Genomic DNA, 21,623 nt, shown 5'->3' on the forward strand with positions numbered 1-21,623 from the left:
TTTTTTCCCTATATCAAGGTCATTTTCCCTTTTTTCTCTTCAACTCTCCACCTCCATCAGAATACTCATCCTCCTTATTCCCTCTTTTTCCCATCACTATATCAGAGCCTCCCTCTGATAGATCCTTGTTGAATCTATCGTATACCCCAGGCATTCTAATAGATTCACAGCAACAAAACACTCAATAATACCAGAAAATTATGACAGAATTCCCATTCATTCGAGAGGAATGGACTCTCCAAAAGAAGGACAATGTTCTCTTACAAATTAATTCTTAGCTGCCAAACAAAAACCTCAAGAAGCAAATAAATAGAAAACAAGACTCAGGGGAGTGGTCCCAAAGCAGACCTGGGACAATCAGTGATCCCACAAACAAAACAACCAATAACAACCATAACTCCTAAAAAGACCAAACTACCCCTAAATCCTAAAAGATGACAAAAACTCTAATAAATCAAAAAAGATACATAAACCCAAAGCGACCAACCATGTAATTACAACACTAGTGGCCCAAGAAAAGAGACAAAAATTCCATCAAGGTTCTTCCTAAGAGACTCCTGCTGCTGATGTTCATCATCTGTCTCTCTCAGTTTTAGCCCATCTTCGGTTCTTTTTATCATGTTCTCCATACCACCATAATCATTAACCCGCACATTTCTTTGCTTTGCAACCCACGTCATCATCTTAACAGATGTATTAGCAACCCTTAGTGTATCTTCATGGAAATACCCCACATACCAAATCTGAAATCCTAGATGCTTTTCCAAATGTGGGACATTAACACTCTTTGTAATCAGAACAAATAACCCACAAACTTGCATGGCTACCGTCGTTTCCTTTAATACCCCAATTCTAATACCAATATTCTTATTTTTGCCATCATAAAAATCTCTAATATCAACAGTAGATTGTAAATCAAGTTCGTATGAAGAGAAAAATAAGGGGACAACATGTAGGAAATATTGAACCATTCTATTCTCCTTGTTAGAGACCTCTTCCTTGATCATCTTCTCAACCCATATGGATATTGTGTAACTCATGGAATCAGACTGCTTCTTGATTAATTCCTTAAAACTGTGCTCCTCCCGATACTCTAGTTGGTAGCCCTTAAAGAAGAGGGTGATCTTTGTGTTTCTTCCACAATTTTCGTCAATACCATGGGTATTCTTGAAGGAACCACCTGCTTGAAAATTCCACATGTATTGTTCAACATCATCTTGGTAGTGTCTCTTTGAGATATTGTGGTTCTCCACCAGCTCTGTGTATGCTTCCTGCAAGCTCTTATCAATGCTGTTTAAATCCTCCTGTATTTTGATTTCAGCAAGCATACACCAATTCCCTTGCTCTATCAGATACCAACAACATGGTTCAAATGCTAGAAATGATTCATCTGTTACCGCAAGATCAAGAGCATCTAAATTTCTAACTGAGGGGTCAGCTGGTGCTCCTTCAGTTGATGAATACTCATCAACCCTCACCCCATGAATTATAAGGGATTTCTTTTGTTTGTTGTAGACGATAATTGCATCTCCAACTATTTCTTGTTTCTTCCCCCACCAAATGACAGTTCTAGCAACACCTTTCACATACAAGGTTTTCTCGTTAAACTTCAAATCATCACCAAGTTTGGTCAATATAGGCCCCCGTTGATAAGCCTAACGAATGTTCTTCTTTGATTTGTAAATACCAAAGTTAGAGTCGTAGGGTTTCGCAAAATCGGTTAGAGTAAAAACCCAACCATGAAGCCCAATAGATAAAGCAACATTACCTTTTTCTTGGGGAACCATGATATCACCTAGGAGGGGGTCCTGATGTTTGGACTAGGTGACATTAGAATCTTCAGTAATCCTTTGAAATGCTTGGTATGATTCTTCTTCTTTCACCTGATGTTCAGAGAAATACTTGTCCCTTTTGTTAAGAGTCAGGAAAAGATGAATTATTTCTCCAAAGTTTTGGCAACTGACAGCTTTTCCTACGGTACCAACATCTTTGCCGCAATCAACACTAGCTAAAACACTGTTTGTGATACATAAGACCACAGTGATCTCAGTAGAAAAGTCAACGTGCACAGGTGAATCAACAAGATTACTCAAAAACTCGTTTTTATCATGTTCTCCCTTAAAGTTCTTGATGGGTTTAGAGGATGTTGTGGATGACAGGGACCCGATATTGAACCCTAGGGTTTTAAAGGCGAGATCAGGATAAGCCAACACCTCCAAACTCAAAGTTATGGGTTTCGTGGTTGAGTGAGGTGGCCGATTGAGGTTCAATCGGCAGAAGAGAAACAAAGGTGCGGGATTGAGGAATCGGCTACAATTGTCTGGTTAATTTGGTTAGTGTGACGTGAAAATAATGTGGGCCTATTCTTTGTTTGACTTTCGTAGTCAAAGTCATAGCTGATACAATTAAATTTGGGCTTAAATTAAAAACGTTACCCATTAAGTCCATAGTATGTTCAGCATTTGGTGAGCCCAGGAAGTTGATCGCAGCCCACTTGTCTCTTTTAAGCTCATTTTTGCAAAACCCTAGAATCTCTTCCTTCCGTCCATCGACTAACGGAGTCGTTATCTCCCAGTAACGTAGTTCGCATTCTGTCTTGTGAAAACACCCATCGCAGAACTGGTTCGTTTCTACGTGGTCCGTGTCACACCCCCGAACCGAACGGCGGAAACACCCGAGGGCTCTTGTGACTCAAATTGAATATCATCACAATGAATATACATGAATCATAACACAAGTCATCACCATGCATTGGAATATTACAACTGATATTGTTTACATTCAATACATTGTTTACATTCAGTACATTGTTTTAAACATTACAAGTTATTTTGGAAAAACGTCAACTTATGAAATGTTGGTGAGTTCATAAGTAATGTTATGGAAAAATGATTTTTGTGAAGTTTGAAAAACCCAGAAAATCCGATATTTTCTGAAAAGAGTATTTGTTTATAAAAAGTGTGAAGATCCGTAAATATGCTTGTCGATTTTGAAAACATGTATAATTGTTGAACTTTGTATACATCACATAGGTGAAAATGTTGAACTTTCCGGGAAAACCCGATGTTTTCCCAATACGCAAATGACATGACTTGTTTATTGTTATACCGATACGACGAATGTTTTTGATTACCCAGGTGACATTGGATTAACTAGGGTTTGTGAGTTGTTACAATCACACATTAATGAAAATGACTAGTTTATAACTACAGGTTACGAACGATCCTTAAGGCGTCGTCCGTACTACTCACATAATCCAACCACCCTGACTTCTCTTGATTAACGCCACGAATCTGTTTACTTGAATTCTCATAAGTCGGTCAACCGAGGAGAAAGGAGGGTACGAAGCCCCCTTTGTTTCCATAAGTTATTCAAGGCTATTAGGAATGCGAAAGGCACTTGGCCCAACTCGCATTTCGACCTCACTAGCAGTACTAATGGACCATTAGGGCCCAATAGCACAATAGAGCTATTGAAAGTCCTTTTACATGGAATTGGGTCATTGGAGGCCCATTAACATGTAAGCGCGTTCCCTTCGGGCCCAAAGATCAGGTTATTGGGCTAGCAAGGCCCAACGAGCATGATTTGAAACTTTCAAGCCCAAAGTTTGAATGTTGACTCATCATAGTTATCGTGTGTTTATTGAAATACTTTGGTTTATTGATTTATCTTTTGTTATTGATTCGAGACCGAATCAATTCGTTTTGTAACGATATTTGTTGTTGAGAGTGCATTTGTTTTTCCGTTTCGTCGGTAGTCGTGGATAATGTATTTTGTCTTAGTGAATTAATTTTTTAAAAAGTAAGATTTTTACCTTTTCACAACCTTTCTTTTATAAAAATAACACTTTTAGTCTTTTATATAAAAGAATTTCATTTTAGTCCTTAAAACATTATTTTGACACTTTTGTATCATAAACTTGTTGAAAATACATTTTTAACCCAAATTTATTTTGTAAACAACCTTAGCCCTTCCAGAATGATGTTTTCTCGGTTAAAACCCCCCAGTTTCGCAACTTTTACAGTTTTGGCCCAAAATAGAAATTTTTTACATTTTTGATCCTTTTTGAATTTGAAAAGCATTTTTTACCTTTGAAATAGTTTTAATACACTTCAAATCCCCTGTTTTACATAAAATTGCATTTTCAGCCCCTCAAACCTAGAAATCTCGCATTTTGAGGCTTATTGGGCCGAAAAGCCCAAATCTAGCCCATTAGGTTCAAAATTTACACTTTAAGTCCCTTAAAAATGTTGTTGTTCAGAAAAATTATTATAGAAACTGTTTGGAACCTTTTGACCCTCCAGGAACTATAAATTTGTCGGTTTGTACCCTAAGTTTTGTATTTTTGACATTTTAAACCCTAAAATGTGTTTTATGTTAGGATATGTTCATCCTAACCTCATAAACTATTTTTGTTGACTTGATTAGTGTACAATAACTTAAGATATGTTTATTTCCTTTCTCATGCCTTAGATCTCGGTTTTTACACACTTTTTGATAACATATTCATCACAAAACACATGATATCACACACATACATGCATCAAATCACATATAGCATACATTTACACATAGATCTACACATTTACTTATATTCTCCCCCATAAAACTCATAAAAACCAAAAAGGAAGGGGTATGAAACTTACCTTGGGTATGGTTTCGGTTTTGGAAGGAAAAGATGAAGAAGAATTCGATCCTAGCAACCTTTCTTGGAGGATCTCGAACTTGGATGCTTCTAAGGTGCAAGATCATGAGTTTGAATGAATTAAGAGATGATTCTTGAATGAAAGGAAATAGCTAGATTATGGATCTAACATCAACTTACCTTAGATGATGTGTCTATGGGTTAAATCTCCTTGAAAACTTCCTTAATCTCGAAAATATGTAGAGGAGTGGAGAGAGTTTTCTAGAAAGAATTGTGAGTGAAGTGTGTGTGTGTGTGTTTGTTTGGATTCGTCCGAGAAGGAGAGAGGGAGAAGAAGAGAGAGTGAGCTTGCATGGAAAGATAAGAAGTGCATGGATGTTTGAAGTGTAATGCCTAGTTATCCCTCATACAAAAATGATGTCGCATGCAAGAAATCAACTCTTCCTTTTCTCTTGGGCTTGGACCGAGATTTAGAGAGAAAAAGGAAGGAATTAGGCCCTTAAATGCCTAAGTCCAAATCATAGCTAATTTAGATAACTATTGGCCCAAAATAAATCAAGTAATGATTTTTATGGCCCATTAGGGCTATTTAGGTTAGTTATGGCCCAATGAGATTCATTTAAATATTTGGTTTCATTCTAGGCCCAATATGGCCCAAAATATTAAAATAAATGAAATTGAGTCCAATTAGAGCCCATTCAAGAGTTCTAAGCCCATGATATTCCAGTTGGAAGCTTATTGGTCCATTGGGCCCAATAAGGAAGTCCTAGTCCAAAATGGACTTAAACAAGGACTTCTAGGGTTTCCAATTATTTGTTGACTATTTGTAGTGCTTGTATGCAGTGTTTGATTGAAATTCTATTGTCATAGAGTAAGCATCATGCATGCTTTCATGTTTTTGATTCATAGTTGACATAAGTGTTGTAGTTACAAGGCACCAAAAATTTATAGTTGTGACAGTCCGACATTGAATCCCTCGTTCTTTTCCCTTTTGATAGAATTCCTGACAGTGGTGGTGGTGGTGGTGGCGGCGGCCTATAGCTATCGAACATGTGCACCTTCATCTTTCCATCCTTCTGATTTGGGTTTGCATGGATCAGAATTGTAGCTTCTTTTCTGTTCTCGAACTCTAAAGGTGGAGGGGACAGTAGCCGTGGTAGAGACGGCGGCGATAATGGTGGTGTAGTCGGCGGCGGTGTGGGTTGTGACGGCTGCAACATTGGTTGTGGGAGCTGCAGAGTTGACTCGGATTTCGATCCCGAATCAGCAACTTTCGAAGATAGTTTTTCTTAATTATCGGACGATGGCGGTGGTGGCAGCACTGGTGGAGAAAGCGGTGGGGCCGGCAACAGTGATGGTGGAAGCTGAGGTTCCATCATAGGTTTCGATTCCAACTCCGTAACTTCCAAGGATTCTTCATCATCATCCGATTCCAACTCAGTATCTTCCAATGATTCTTCTTCCTCTTCATTGACTACTTTCTCTTTCTCCTTCAAGTCTGAGTAGTAAATTTGTCTCCATTTAGCCTTCTCAGCCTCCATCCCTTCCTGTGAGTAGTAATATTTTTTCATTTCTGCTATTTTAGCTTCTGTCTCTTCTTCTCTCTTTATCTGGTTCTGACGATGCATCTCCATCAGCTTCACAATCTCTAGCAGATCTGTTTTGATTATCCTCATTGCTGTTATTTCCTCCCCAGCATCAACAGCTCTGATACCATTTGATAGATCCATGTTGAATCTATCGTATACCCCAGGCATTCTAATAGATTCACAACGACAAAATACTCAATAATACTAGAAAATTAGGATAGAATTCTCATTCATTCGAGAGGAATGGACTCTCGAAAAGAAGAGCAATGTTCTCTTACAAATTAATTCTTAGCTGCCGAACAAAAACCTCAAGAAGCAAATAAATAGAAAACAAGACTCAGGGGAGTGGTCCCAAAACATACCTGGGACAATCAGTGCTCCCACAAACAAAACAACCAATAACAACCATAACTCCTAAAAAGACCAAACTACCCCTAAATCCTAAAAGATGACAAAAACTCTAATAAATCAAATCAACTAAAAGCACATTAGGATTAGTTTGGGGCTTAACACCCTCCTTTCAGCTTTGACCTCTCTTATGGCTTTTTCAAAGAAGTCATCATCTCAGTTAGTATCAAGTGCTTGAGACCGACTTGAAGAGCCATTACAAAAGTTAATACACACTTCATGAGGAAATTTATCGTCGTAAAGTCGTTCATTATCGGAATTAACATCATCAAAATTCAATTTTAAGTCTAGTTCCGTCATCGCCAAGCTTTTTTTTTCCTTAGGTTCCAGTTATCCTCAAGTTATAGTATATCATACACACAAAATAGTTAATTTTTGTAATTTTAATGGATTTTCTCTTATAACCTCTACCTAAACAACATAATAAAGAAATAATTGAGAAATTGGGTAACAATATATTAAGATTATGATTGAAATGGAAGTGTTGTAACTTATAAGTTGTCAACTCAAAAACACTCCAATTCCTTTTACATCTATGATTAGGAATATGTGAAGCTCAAATTCTCATGGCAAAATTATCAACTAAGATATTACATCCCCTCATGTAAGATCATTTTCCAAGGTTAAATACACTTTAGATTTTACGGTTTTAGTTTTTTAGACACCAAACATCAAAATTAAGAGGACCAATGAGATCGGATCTATATACAATCTTAAGTTCTATCATACTCCAAAACTAATTTTATTAGATTGCTTTTTACCTGGAAGATTATATAATCTTAAGTTCTTAAGTTCTATCTTACTCCAAAACTGATCTTATTAGATTGTTTTTTAATCATGGTCTCAATCTTAATAAGACTCTTATAACAATATTTTTCTTGCATATATTTGTCAATATGCTTTTTAAAAGATAACCAACCTTCTTTAATTCCAACAATCATTATTCTTAGTAATAAGAATATAAATATATAAGTCCTTTATAAAATCCTAAATTTAAGGTTAAAACGAGGGTTAATTTTGCATTTTTCCTTTCATTGTATATTCAGTCTTCTATTTTTGCATTTGGCCCTAGACCCCCAAATAACAGACAATCAAAATAACAAATCATTTTTACCCAAATCATTTTTGTGCAAATTAAGTAAAATAACATCAAAAAGCACACCATGCAAAACGAATCATATCATATGATGACAAGTATGAAGTAGATAAATTTTCTTTATTTCAAACATCAAGTCATCCGTTCAAATCTACACTAGCTTTTTCACGGGGAAAAAAAAGTAAGGAAAGGACATATTTGCCCTTGAAACAAACTCAGGTGGAAACGGCTGCCACCAACGCCATATGCTCTATCAGGTCCAAGACCCGGTTACTGCACACAAATCAGACGAACCCTAATCAGTCAAAGTCAAACATAGTACAACATGTTCTATCATGTCATGTCATGTCCTGATATGTAACAAACAAATAATGAGAAAGAGAGGGGATGTGATTTTATGTACCTGTAACCCCATTCGTTGTCATACCATGACACCAACTTCACAAATGACGTGCTTAGCCCTATCCCCGCTTTCGCATCAAAAATACTTGACCTACAAAATATATTTTTTTTAAAGTAAAAATGAGAAAGATTGCTAACAATTTCAAATATGAAAAATAAATATTTAAAAATAATAATAATAAAGACCTGGAATCACCAACGAAATCATTGGACACAACATCTTCATCGGTGTACCCGAGAATTCCTTGCATGGGACCCTCAGAGGCATACCTTCAAATTTCCAATCACCAACAAACATCAATGCCGATCAAAAATAGGAATCAACTTACAAGGGTAAAAAAGACATTTCACATCTCAAAAAAAATAAAAAACACCATACTTTATAGCGGCTTTCACATCTTCATAAGAAGCTTTCTTCTCAAGTCGACAAGTTAAATCCACAACAGAAACATTCGCTGTTGGAACCCTAAAAGCCATTCCAGTAAGCTTTCCGTTTAGCTCTGGCAACACCTTCCCCACAGCCTGAAACAAAATTTTATAAAAAAGAATATAAAAATTTACAATTTCATTTTATATAAAAAAATAATATAATACCTTGGCAGCACCAGTGGAACTGGGGATGATGTTTTGTGCAGCACCACGTCCTCCACGCCAATCCTTCATTGAAGGTCCATCAACGGTTTTTTGTGTAGCTGAAAACAAATAATATATAACAACAATTTAATAAATTTAAATGAAAATTATATATATATATATATATATATATATATATATATATATATATATATATATATATATATATAAAGAGAATAAAAATAAAGGTCTAAATAAATGTCAAGACCTGTGGTTGCGTGTACAGTTGTCATCAAACCTTCAATGATACCAAACTCCTCATGAACCACCTATATATATAAAAATAAAAAGAGTAGCCTTTTATTAAAGATTGTTGATTCATAATAAATTTGATTCATAAAATTGACAAAAAAAAAAAAAAAAAAAAAAAAAAAAAAAAAAGATGAATGAGAAGAACTCAAAAGAATAGTAGTCCAGTACCTTAGCCAAAGGAGCCAAGCAGTTAGTGGTGCAGCTTGCATTCGATACAATATCCATGTTTGGTTTGTATGTGGACTCATTTACCCCTACAACAAACATAGGGGCATCAGCTGATGGAGCTGAGATCACCACCTTCTTGGCACCACCCTGCACATCGAGTCATTGTCACCAAAAAATCAAATCAGACCAGGGGTATAAACGACTTTTTAGAAGAGTGAACCAAACCCAATGGTTTACCTTCTTGTGTGCTGAAGCAGTATCAAGTGTTGTAAAAACACCAGAAGATTCTACAACATAGTCAGCTCCAAAATCACCCCATGGAATTGTTGCAGGGTCTCTGAGCATATATAATTGATGTTTAAGGTCTTAAGGATCAAAAGGTCATTTCACTTTCACATGTAACAAAAGGGATGAATAAATAAATAAATACCTTTGGCTGGTTACTTTTATTTGCTTCCCATTGATTTCCAAAGTGGATTCATCAACAACATTGATGGTTCCTTGAAAAAGACCATGAGTAGAATCATACTTCAACATGTAAGCCTGAAAATGGCAATTAAGAATCAATATTTATGAATTATCAAGGACTCAAATGACCTCTTTCAACTCTTCCATTAAAGATTAAACTATGCATTGTGGATGATCATGGACTTAAAAAGGCCAAAATGTTAGACTAATCATGACTCATAGTTACATTGAACCTCATCCTTACCATGTATTTGGCATCAATAAAAGGGTCGTTGACTGCAACAACCTCAATGTCATCTCTAAACGTTGCTATTCTCAATACCAACCTTCCAATTCTTCCAAAACCTGCAATTTTTTATCAAGTTTCAAGTTAACAAAGTGATGTTCAAAAGTAAATCTTGAAATTTCAACTGAAGTGACAGTTTGAAATTTGTAATACCCTATGGGTAAAATTAGCATGCAGATTGGCAGATGATATAAACAAACAACAATAAATTGAGAAATCATACCATTAATTCCGACCTTGGTCTTGCCACTGGTACTGGACTCTATAGAAAATTCAAGAACATGGAATTTGTCAGAGAAACATTACATCGAACAGATAGAAGGCGTGCAATGAACGTTATACATGTTCTTACTTGGAACAGTTGGAGGCGTCTCAGTGGCTGTGGCTTTGATTGGATTGATGCAGCGTGCGTGAGATATCCTGCGTGATTAGATAAACAAGAACCAATTTCTGAATAGCGAAAGGGGAACAATTGATCATATGATCATCGTAATAAATGAAAAGCAGGGAACAGAAACAAAACTCAACTGTAAAGAAGAAGATTCTCCGGAAACGGAAGCACCAAATAAGGTGGACTGAAGCTTCACCGATGACACCTGAAGAAAGATAAAGGATTAAAGACGATGCAAAAGAAGAAAGTGAAACTGGAGCATAAATCAACACGAAAAAAAAATCAAACAAACAAATGGAACCTGTGATCGGCTAGAAAATGAAGGGGCAGAGAGTGATTGACGGGATGCTTCAAGAACAGGTGGTGGGTTGGTCGATCGGAGAAGAGACGAGAAAGCCATGAATATGAATGTGGGTTTGGTAGATCTTTGCGTCAAGACCAAAACCCTAGAGAGAGAAAGAAGAGAGAGAATTTATTTTTTTTTGCTATAGAAAGAGAGGCAAAGAGGTGGCTTTTTAGGGAGTATTTAAATGGCGAAGGTTGACGGAGATGTTAAGGGAAGGTAAGCAGCATACTATGCAAGACTCTTGGTTTCTCTCCGTTGGTCTTTACAGCTGTTTATGCATAAACCCACCGTCGAGGAGGGTGCAATGGTGGTGGTGGTGGAGGCGGCGGCAGCGGCGGTGGCAGCGGCAGCGGTGGTGGAGGAAAGATCTCGCTTTTGTCGTTTCCCCGGCTTATTGGGAGTCTGCCGGAGTGACGTGGCCTTTGTTTCTGATGTCAAAATTGTCGTCTTATGGCGTATCGCCTTAACATGCTCTTACTTTCACTCTTGTAAACGTCGCCCATTTTTTCGAAAACTAAAAAAGATTTAATATAAATTTATTTATTATTAAACAGGTATTTTAAATTTATTTCAATTAAAATAAATGTGTAAAATGTGGTATGGTATCTAAAAGGAGATTCTGTAAATATTCCATTACAAAAAGAAAATAATTAGAAATTTGAAATGAAAAAATCTGAAAGGAGCTTTACTAATTCATATGTACTTAATGAAGTTTTAATTTTTTATTCTACGAGCACTATGTGCTATTGGTTAAAATTTAAATATATTGAAAATACGACTATTAATACTTACACAAAATTCATTTTAATCTATTCGTCTATTCTATAAATAATATAAACAATCTGCGAAATAACGTCCATGAATGAGTGTTTATGTTTCGAAAACAATATATAAGTTTATCATTGTTAATATTAATTAACATATATTTCTCAATTTATAATAGACAATCAATCATAAATCGGTCACCAATCTTGTTTTGTAAATAACATAAAAACTATAAGGACATATTAACTTCTGGACAAATAAACAATTAAGACTATTTCAAAGTAAACATAACTAAAAATTAAATAAATTACCAATATGATATATTTTTGGAAACAGATAAATACAACTTTGCTAAAATATTTATTTTAAAACTTTTTTAAAGCTGAATATTAACGTATAAAAATAAAAATTCCAAAACTACTTATTATTATTTTTTTTTTGTTTTGTGTTGTCACCATTTAAATTTATAATAAGTGTTCATTAAAATTTTACAGCATAATTTATAGAACTTTTTCCAAAATCATGGGCGTCCATTACACCCTTTAGATGCATGTCAGCATGTAGGCTCGCCATTAGTATTTAGTAGAGGTATATCATAATGTTTCGAGAGCAAGAAAATTAACATCGAAACTCAAGTAAGATATCCTATTTAGACTATGTTTATGAGCAAACAATTGTAACCTACTTTTTCATTATTTTTTTTTCATGATTCTACTTTCACAACTACAGCTATCAACCAGTGTCATTTTTTTTATCGTTTATCAAAAATCAAGGGCGATGGTATCGAGGTAATTACATGAACCACCGATATATATATATATATATATATATATATATATATATATATATATATATATATATATATATATATATATATATATATATATATATATATCCTTATTTTAATAAAAGAATAATTTTAATCTCTTTTTGACATGTGTCATCATATTAGACCTCCTAATTAATACACATTTTATTCTTTTTTGTCATGTGTCACTCTATTAAACCTATTAATTAATGCATGTCACTTGTCAACCTATTGATTCTCTATTTTAAATTTTAAAATTTTCATTTGAATTACAATAAATTAATAACAATGCAATAAAAATTAAAATAAAATTAATACAAATTATAAGGTGTTATAATTTCACATATTTATTTAAATTAACGATTATAATTGATTAATAATTTTGTGTTCTAACTATTAAAGTTTAATTAATTTTGTAGCCGTGGTTTCACGGGTTATAAACTAGTATATATATATATAAAAGTATGTTCATGCGAAAACATAAATATCTTGCGAAAACGCGAAAAGAGATTTATCTTACAAAAATCAAACACATGTACTATAAAAAATAAATTTATTAGCAATAAATTAAAGAGTATAAGTTTATATTGGATCGTGTTATGATAATATAGATTTAAAAACGTTTTTAACAATTACTTTTTTTTCCACGTCCTTAACCATTTTTAAATTCACGTTTTCATAATAAAAATGTTAAAAATCATATTTTGTTAATATGAAACAATTTCTCATCTATTATCGAGTATCATAATGTATTTCGAAGTTTGGATGGATTATTGTACAAAATATAATGTTGAGGTGACACAATCTCATAGGTTTTTCTTGTTTCCGCGTTTTCGCAGATTATTTGCATTTTCGCATGAACCCTCCTCTCTCTCTCTCTCTCTCTCTCTCTATATATATATATATATATATATATATATATATATATATATATACAACTCCACTATCACATATAACATATCATGCCAGCATATAACATATCAGGTAGTAGCAAACCTAGATTAATATCACAAAGACAATCATCTAACATACAACTCCTACTGGTGGTGGGCCGGCATTGTGGTCGTAGACTTACCGCTACTGGAAGGTAACTCACCTTGTAAGGTTGACTGCTGAAAAGCTGATCGGCAGATGTCTGACTGCTGCTCTGATGATTCTCTGACTATAAATCCATAAAACACTTAATCAGACACCGATAACTACTCTTAGGGTAAAATGACTATTTTACCCCTGACCAAGTCAAAGTCAAAGTCAACCTCCAGTTGACCCGACTCGCCGAGTTGGGCCGCCAACTCGTCGAGTTCCTATCCTTTCATTTGTCCTTCTTCATGCCTCTACTCGTCGAGTTTAGCGACGACTCAACGAGTTCTCCTTCTAAAACAACCTCGAATGAACCTTCATCTGACTCGCCGAGTTGTATGAACAACTCGTTGAGTTCATCTCCATCCTATGAACAAGTCCTGCCCCTTGACTCGCCGAGTTGTATGAACAACTCGTCGAGTTCATCTTCGAAAGTTGGGAGATTACCTTGGACTCGTCAAGTCTGTCCATACACTCGTCGAGTCCTATGATTACCAGGTCTATGGCTAAGTCCAATGCATTAGGTCACTCCCCCGGACCCCTCTAAGACCACTCTAACATTCACTGGGTTCCTTCGAACCATAACAGAAAAGGGAAGTCAAGCCATGGACTCGTCAAGTCCCAAGAACGACTCACCGAGTCGAGAATGACCAAGTCTCATTTCTCGATTTATGATGTACAACACTTGACCAAAAGATAGATCTAGGCTTCTAAGATCGATCTAGCATGTAAAATTACAAACTTTATGTGCATGCATGGGACTCTGAGCTTAAATGGCCCTAAATGAGACTCTTAAGATGCATGGGGCTCTCTAAGGCTCCAAAATAAGTCCCTTTCTGCCTTGTAACCCCTTAAAGACCTTGGATCTGAAGTCTTAGTCCCTAACCATGCTTGCACTTGGTCACCAAGAATGGCTCCTAAAAGCCCTAAATCACCCCAAAAAGGGATCTTAAACATGAAAGAGCTAGGTATCAGCTTTATACCTCTAAAGAACTGCAGAGGGTGAACAAACTCGAATTCCTCTGGCCTCCTCTTGATTCTTCAAGCTTTTCTCTTCCTTCTTATGTTCCAAAATCACCAAAAACCACCACAAAGGTCGTAGATCTTTACACAAACGATTAGGGTTTAATATGGAGGGTTATGAGAGCAATAAGGGCAAAGGGTGGCTGAATGAGATACTTAAATAGGATGAAATCCCTTAGATTAGGATTTTATCCAAACAACGCCTACTCGTCGAGTCGGTTTGCCGACTTGTCGAGTAGGTCACTAAACTCTCGTGTCCAAAGTCGATTCTACTCGACGAGTTGGACCTCAACTCACCGAGTCCCAAGCCAAAATGTTATAATTACTTGAATGAAAATATGTACCAGGAACCGTGTGCTAAAAAAGCGATCGTAATTTTTATTTCATTTGGGATATCGACCCAACATCATATATCAATATATTATGGTTATAAATTTAAGGTTAAATTACATGATTGGTCCTTGTGGTTTGGGCTAGCCTTCGTGTGCCTAGTCTCCTAAGTTTTTTTTTAACCTTGACCATCCATTTAGTTTGTTTTTATTTTGTATTTAGTCTCAGAACAACTTAAAATGATTAAATACGAAAAAAGAAATCCTAAACCTAATATGTTCCATTTCTCATGTTCATATACTTGTACACTTAACCTTAAGCTCTAACCATTACATCACCAATTCTCACCCTCTAATCATATATCCTTTGCCTTTGGCGACCACCACTGTAGGTACCGAAAAACGAAAATACATCAAATAAAACAAAATTTTGAAACCTAATGAAAAGCATAATCTTGAAAACATATCATATGAAAACCTCAAAGATGGGAGTGGGACGACAATAATCCACCTGCCTACTTGAAATTGAATCCAAAAATGTGATTATGGACCAAAATCAAAACAAAACATAATTATAAGGATGGTCTGAGTTTAAGAAATTAAAGGATTAAACACGCATTCTACTCAAAACTATAAGGACTATTGTGTAATTTATCCTAAATTCAAATCGGTCTTAGTTGTTGATTTTACAAATTCGACCAAATTAACAAGAGGTCTAAATGAAACAATAAAAAGTCAAATGCATTATTCACTTATAATACTCATTTAACAATTCATCTAAAAAGATCATACTTTGAGGTATTATTTGATTTTACGAGCATTTATATTTCTTATAGTATAAAATGGTGTGAAGTAAAATATGTGGGAATATCTTACTTTGTCAACAACAATATACATGTATCTAATGGAGATGAAGTTTCAATATGTAAATCGGTTAAATAAATCATTGAAACATTCAAAGCTACAAGAATCATAAAATATAGAGAACACACAGAAACAAAGGTGTGAAAAGATGACATTTAAATAGTTCTAAGTTTCAATAATATCGTTTCAAAATATTACAAAACGTTTATTGAAAAACAGTTGCTTTTTTAATACTGCAAAAATTACTTGTAGGCTCCAAAATTACATATTTAGCTATCTCATGTATAACTCTTGTTCTCTCACCCTTTTGCTACAAATTTACCTGCATTATTTATTTAATATCATCAGATTCATGAAAGGAATATGCATAATAAGTCAAATAGTGTCACCAACATTATGGATAAATGAAAGGGATAACAACATACTCTTACTTATTTGTTAAAATAGGCTCTTAAACCAATATTTGTTTGACATTCATTCCTTTTACAAGTTGAATTTGATGATGCATACAGATAACAGGTATGGTTATGGTTGATGAATGGTGGAAACCAATGTTCAAAAGGAACATTTAGGTCAATTAAGGATCACGATTGGTCATGAGGAAGACTTTAAATTATCTTTGTGTCGCTATTCTTCTTTACATAATCAATAAATATAGTAGAGAGAAGAATATCAAGAAAATAAGGGGTTGTGATTTTTGACAAAGACAACTTTAAAAAAAATTAAAGGAATGGCATCAATAAGGAGGACATTGTGCTTAAACATAATTAAGAAATGATTAAAAAATAGAAAGCAAGTTTTCTCTTATATTCACTGAAGAACAATGAAATCTCAACAAAACCCAGAGCAAAGGCTATGCTTTGTCAGTGGGGTGGGGGCTACATTTTGGCAGAGAGGGTGGAGCAGTGGTGGTGACCGCAACTGATAATGATCATGGCATAGCGTGAAGCACTTGCATCCCTAAGGGTATTATGATCATAATTCTAACAAGGGTATTCTAATCACATTTCTAACCAAGGGTATTTTGGTCATATTTCTACCCAAGCTTATTTTGGTTTATCTTATCCCACTCATAGACATTAACATAAAAGGTCATTGAATACAAGCTTGAAGATATCTTTTTACGTTCGATTTAATGTCTTTTTCTTCATAGTAATTTTTTTTTTCCGGAAGGTAACATTTGTCCAATTAATTTAAGCTTACATATGGATCAAACAGTCTCAGAATGTCCATCCTCATGAGCTTTGTTGCCAATACATGTCCAGTTGGCTTACCTAAAAGATAAAATTTGACAAATACGCCAGAACTGGAGGGAATATATAATGGTTACATGATGCAATGTGCATTCTGTTCTTGCTTTTTACCCATAATTCCTCTATTTGGACTCATTCTCCTTTCCCTTCTTTGTTTTTTCATTATGAAAATGTTATCCTTAATACCTTGGAAAAATTACCTTTCCCCGCACCAAGCCTTAAACAACCACCGATTTTCTAGGTTGTAGTTGTTTTTGAAGGAAGAAAAGCTTTTAAATCCAACACCCCTGTGATAAATCAAAAAAGAAAGGTAAAATAATTACCTTTTAAACAATGTTGCACTAAAACAACCAGGAGAAGAAACATAGATGAAGAATTTGCTAATAGCGAAAACTAAGTTTAAGATTTGGAATTAAAACTTCTTATTTTTTAAGTTGTTTTCTGCAATGGATATACGACTTTTTGATAAAGGGCTTCACGAAGAAGAAAATGTCAATATATGTCAAAATAAAGACCCTATCACAACAAAAACTGCAGAATTAGAAAAAATGGAGCCTGAGGTTAAACTTAATTTTGCCGATTTCACATTTTTTGAAGCAATGGCATTGTCTAGGATTTTACATACAAGAAAATGAGGACCAATGAATTGAAGCAACAACATATGGAGAAGCTTAACACCAGGAAATCACAACAATACTCCTATTGGTGTATGTCCAGTACATCACACCAAAGCCTTCCTATACACTCAGAACACACACCTAAGATTCCAATATCATCAAACAAACAAAAATAAGCATAAAAATACTATTCGTAATCTACCGTACTTACAGCTACTTCGTATTTTAATGATTCAACTCACTACTTTATTAAATTCAAAATTCACCTTTGATCCTTGAGAAATATGTCATATGGCTTCATGTTTTGGCCCCTTAATTCAATGTCCTATTTTGGGACCTATAAACACATAGACACGGTTAGAGAGATGGTTTTTATGATGAAATTAAATATGATTGTTATATTTTGTTTGATTACAAAATCTTATGTAATTACATTTAAAAGCCAAGATTCTTAACAACTACAAACGGTTTTTATGATGCAATTAAATATGATTGTATGGTTTATAATGTTATTGTATATCAACTAATTTGGTTATCATATACCTGTAAATAATTACATCCATTCCTTTAGAAGTTCCGATTATAAACTAAGTCCAACTCTACATGAGTCAATATATTAACATGAACATGATGCAAAGTTGCAAACACACCTAATATGTAAATCAAAAAGAATGATACAGTAGACCAACTTATGAACAAGAAAACATACAATTAAAGATGGAACTAAGAAATTATAATGAGATTTAATGGATGGAACTTTTATAATATATTAAAAGAATAGTCGAAAAAAATTTACGACTTTAAAAGAGCGAACATCTGTGTACATGAGGTTGTTTAGCAACTCTTAGAAGTGAAGTTTTCATCAATGTCATCTATTTCCTTACTGCTAATTCCATCTTTTATGCAACATTTGAAGCCATCTCATAAGCAGCTCCAAAAACTTTATCAACAAAAATGAAAGAAAAAATGATTACAGGTTCAAAATTGGAATGAACTATAAGTTGTAGATAATCTAACAAAGCATATTGCAATATACAAAAATAACATACATACCATCGGTAAGCTAAATTAACCTAATAATCTTATATACAAAAATACTACATGTAAATGGAAAGGATTCCTCAATCACCAAATTACAAACATAAACAGGAATGTTGAGATGATGTCTTTCTTCCTCTATAGTAGAAAGCAAACTATCAAAAAAATAATAGTGAAATAAAGACATACATTCATCACCCGGTAAATTCATTTAGCCTCCATTGAACTTTCAGCTACACAGTTTCTTTAGCCTATGATCATTATTGCCATTGTACACAACATCTAAAAAATCTCGAAGACAAATCATCATTCTCTCAATAATATTTTCATTTAAAAAAATCAGAAAGATACTTCATCCACAAGATGAACATCACAACATGTCAAGTGCTACATGACCGGGTATAGCAGCTCCATCCCTGCCATTCAATACATGTTAAAGCATATGACATAACTTCATTATAAAACATAAAAACTATTGCTTTGTAAATACATTCTACACAAACCCTGTACAAAAACCACTAAAACACATGACATAAACTCACAATAAGATGCTCCCCTAAAATCTAACACTTACCTTTGTTTCTCTTCGATTAATAGAAAAATAAAACACAACAGACTGATGGATGGACGTCTGGAAAAAAATAACCCTAAAAATGGGCAGACTTTTAAAAGAGAAGATCAAGCTAATAAAAACATATGAGATATAAAGTTTACATTTTAGATAGATATCACGGTTAGAAAAAAGTGAGAGTAGTCTGATGGCGGTGGAGACAATAGGTGAGTGATTGGTAAAAAAAATAGAACTTGATTTTTATATAAAGATTAGAAAAATAGAGGATTTGACCGAAAGCTATGTAAAAGTTTACCTGAAGGGAATAGTCCATGGGCTCCTCTGACCTTCAAAGAGCAAGGATGTCGGTTTGTTCACAAATGAACGATCAAACCTGAAACATAGAAGCATTTAAGAGGTAACTTGGATATGTTTTCACAATTACACGATGAAGAGTGGGGTTCATACCATTCCAGCCACCAGCACATCTATAATAAGCTCCAAAAAAAAAACTTTGTTTGAAATCAAAGTGTGGTCAAAAATGGTACATGGAAGTGGAGCAATGAAAACCATTATAAAAAGTAATACTTAATAGTGAGAGAAGCGCATTGTGTGTCTTTATGCAGATTACAGTTGCTATGTAAATCCACCAAACACCTTTTTCGCAAGCCATGGTGGTGACCAGAAAGCTAATCGACACTTGAAGGTGGTATTCAGATCTAGAGTTTCTTAGAGAGAGAAGTAAGGAGTAGCTTGCATTTAAACGATTTGTAGCCGATTAAGAGGGAATTCAAACGAAAAAGATCTGGTCAAGATAAGCCTGATAGAATGTGGGTGATAGCTTGCCCAGATCTTAGGAATCAAAAGAATTGGTCGCCCCAAATATTAGATTTCAAAAGAATCAGTCACAGATTAAAGGGGTCATCGAGAGATATAGGAGCCAATTATGAATTTCAAAAATTCCAAAATCACTATTGTCAGCGGATAAAAAAATTATTATGCATAAATTGTAGTATTTAAAGCATCATATTTTGAACGTCTTAAATCTATTTTTAGAAATAGTAAGGTTTGTATAATAATATAGTAAGATATATATATATATATATATATATATATATATATATATATATATATATATATATATATACTAGTTTATAACCCGTGGGAACCACGGTTACAAAATTAATTAAACTATTATAGTGAGAACTCAAAATTACCAATCAATAATTTCAAATAAATTATTAATTAAGAGATATGTTTTTAGTTATATAAAATTATAATCATTAGTTTAAATAAATATGTGAAATTATATCACTTTATAATTTGTATTAATTTTAATTTAATTTTTATTCTAATGTAATTAAATTAATGTAATTAGAGTGGGAAATTTAAAATTTAAAATTGAGAATTAAAAGGTTGATAAATGGCATGCATTAATGATGGAGCCTAATAGGGTGACACATGGCAAAAGTAGAATAAAATATGCATTAATTAGGAGGTTTAATAGGATGACACATGTCAAAAGGAGATTAAAACTATTTTTTTATTAGAATATATATATATATATATATATATATATATATATATATATATATATATATATATATATATATATATATATATATATAGGAAAAATGAATATACCCTTAAAGGTATATAAGCTTAGGTACTCAAACTCACCACAATACATCATTTTGTATCATATATATATATATATATATATATATATATATATATATATATATATATATATATATATATATATATATATATATATATATATACATTGCAATTGTCCAATGTTCTTATAATTAAACTTTTAACTTGAATTACTTCCAAGATTTTTATAAATTTCACATTTATCTTCCTCTCATATAATTTTCATTTTCAACTATATTATATATAGCCTAGTAGGTGTTCGGCAAAAAGATGTGATGTAAAAGGAAGATAATAGTAAACTTCTAAAAATCTTGAAAGTAAATCAAGTTAGGAGTTGAAAGTTAAGAACATTATAATGAATATATCAAACAAAATAAGGTATTATGATATGTTTGACTTTCATGTATATATGTAATATTAGAGTATAGAATCATCTAAATTGGCTTCTTTTTTATTAAAAAAATATATTTTTTCTTTCAATGTTAGCTTCTTGCTATTGTTTTTGAACTCATATTATTTTTTATTTTGGAATTATTCCCAACATATATGTATTTCAAATGTGTTTTTACTAGACCTCTAGTAGAAGCTTCATAACTTCCTTCGACACATACCTTATGTATACTCGCATTGTTTTTTTTATGGATTATGGGAAGAGGTTTATCGGGTTTTTACTGAAAATTTTCAATCTTTCACTATAGTTTTCTGTAATAAATTGCAATATACTGAACTATATGTGGTTGGTAAAATATTATTATACACGGTTTGTGGTGCAAAAATAAACTTATAAAACTCCATAAAAAATATATACAAGGCCTAACATAAACTCTAATAGATGACACAAGAGATATGGTAGAGATATATGATTGAATTTTGTTAAAATTATGTAGTTTTTGATGGTTCTATACCTAATATCATGGGGCATCTTGTTCTCCAAGATCGATTTGAGTTATGGT

At 33.6% G+C, this 21,623-nt stretch overlaps 1 protein-coding gene across 1 annotated transcript; it reads right to left on the minus strand.

Annotated features, from left to right (window-relative positions):
• Positions 1–7,844: 7,844 nt before the first annotated feature.
• LOC111884969 (glyceraldehyde-3-phosphate dehydrogenase GAPCP1, chloroplastic) lies at positions 7,845–11,156 on the minus strand. The gene is made up of 14 exons (XM_023881277.3): positions 10,640–11,156; positions 10,476–10,543; positions 10,300–10,367; positions 10,171–10,209; positions 9,906–10,006; positions 9,624–9,736; positions 9,431–9,530; positions 9,194–9,340; positions 8,982–9,042; positions 8,735–8,832; positions 8,520–8,662; positions 8,327–8,410; positions 8,142–8,231; positions 7,845–8,011 (listed from the first exon to the last, which is right to left on the minus strand). The coding sequence occupies exons 1-14, from the start codon at positions 10,736–10,738 to the stop codon at positions 7,954–7,956; spliced, it is 1,269 nt and encodes a 422-aa protein (XP_023737045.1). The 5' UTR covers positions 10,739–11,156; the 3' UTR covers positions 7,845–7,953.
• Between the last annotated feature and the right edge of the window lie 10,467 nt (positions 11,157–21,623).

Source organism: Lactuca sativa, chromosome 7 (genome assembly GCF_002870075.4).
Source record: "Lactuca sativa cultivar Salinas chromosome 7, Lsat_Salinas_v11, whole genome shotgun sequence".
Lineage (NCBI taxonomy): Eukaryota > Viridiplantae > Streptophyta > Magnoliopsida > Asterales > Asteraceae > Lactuca > Lactuca sativa.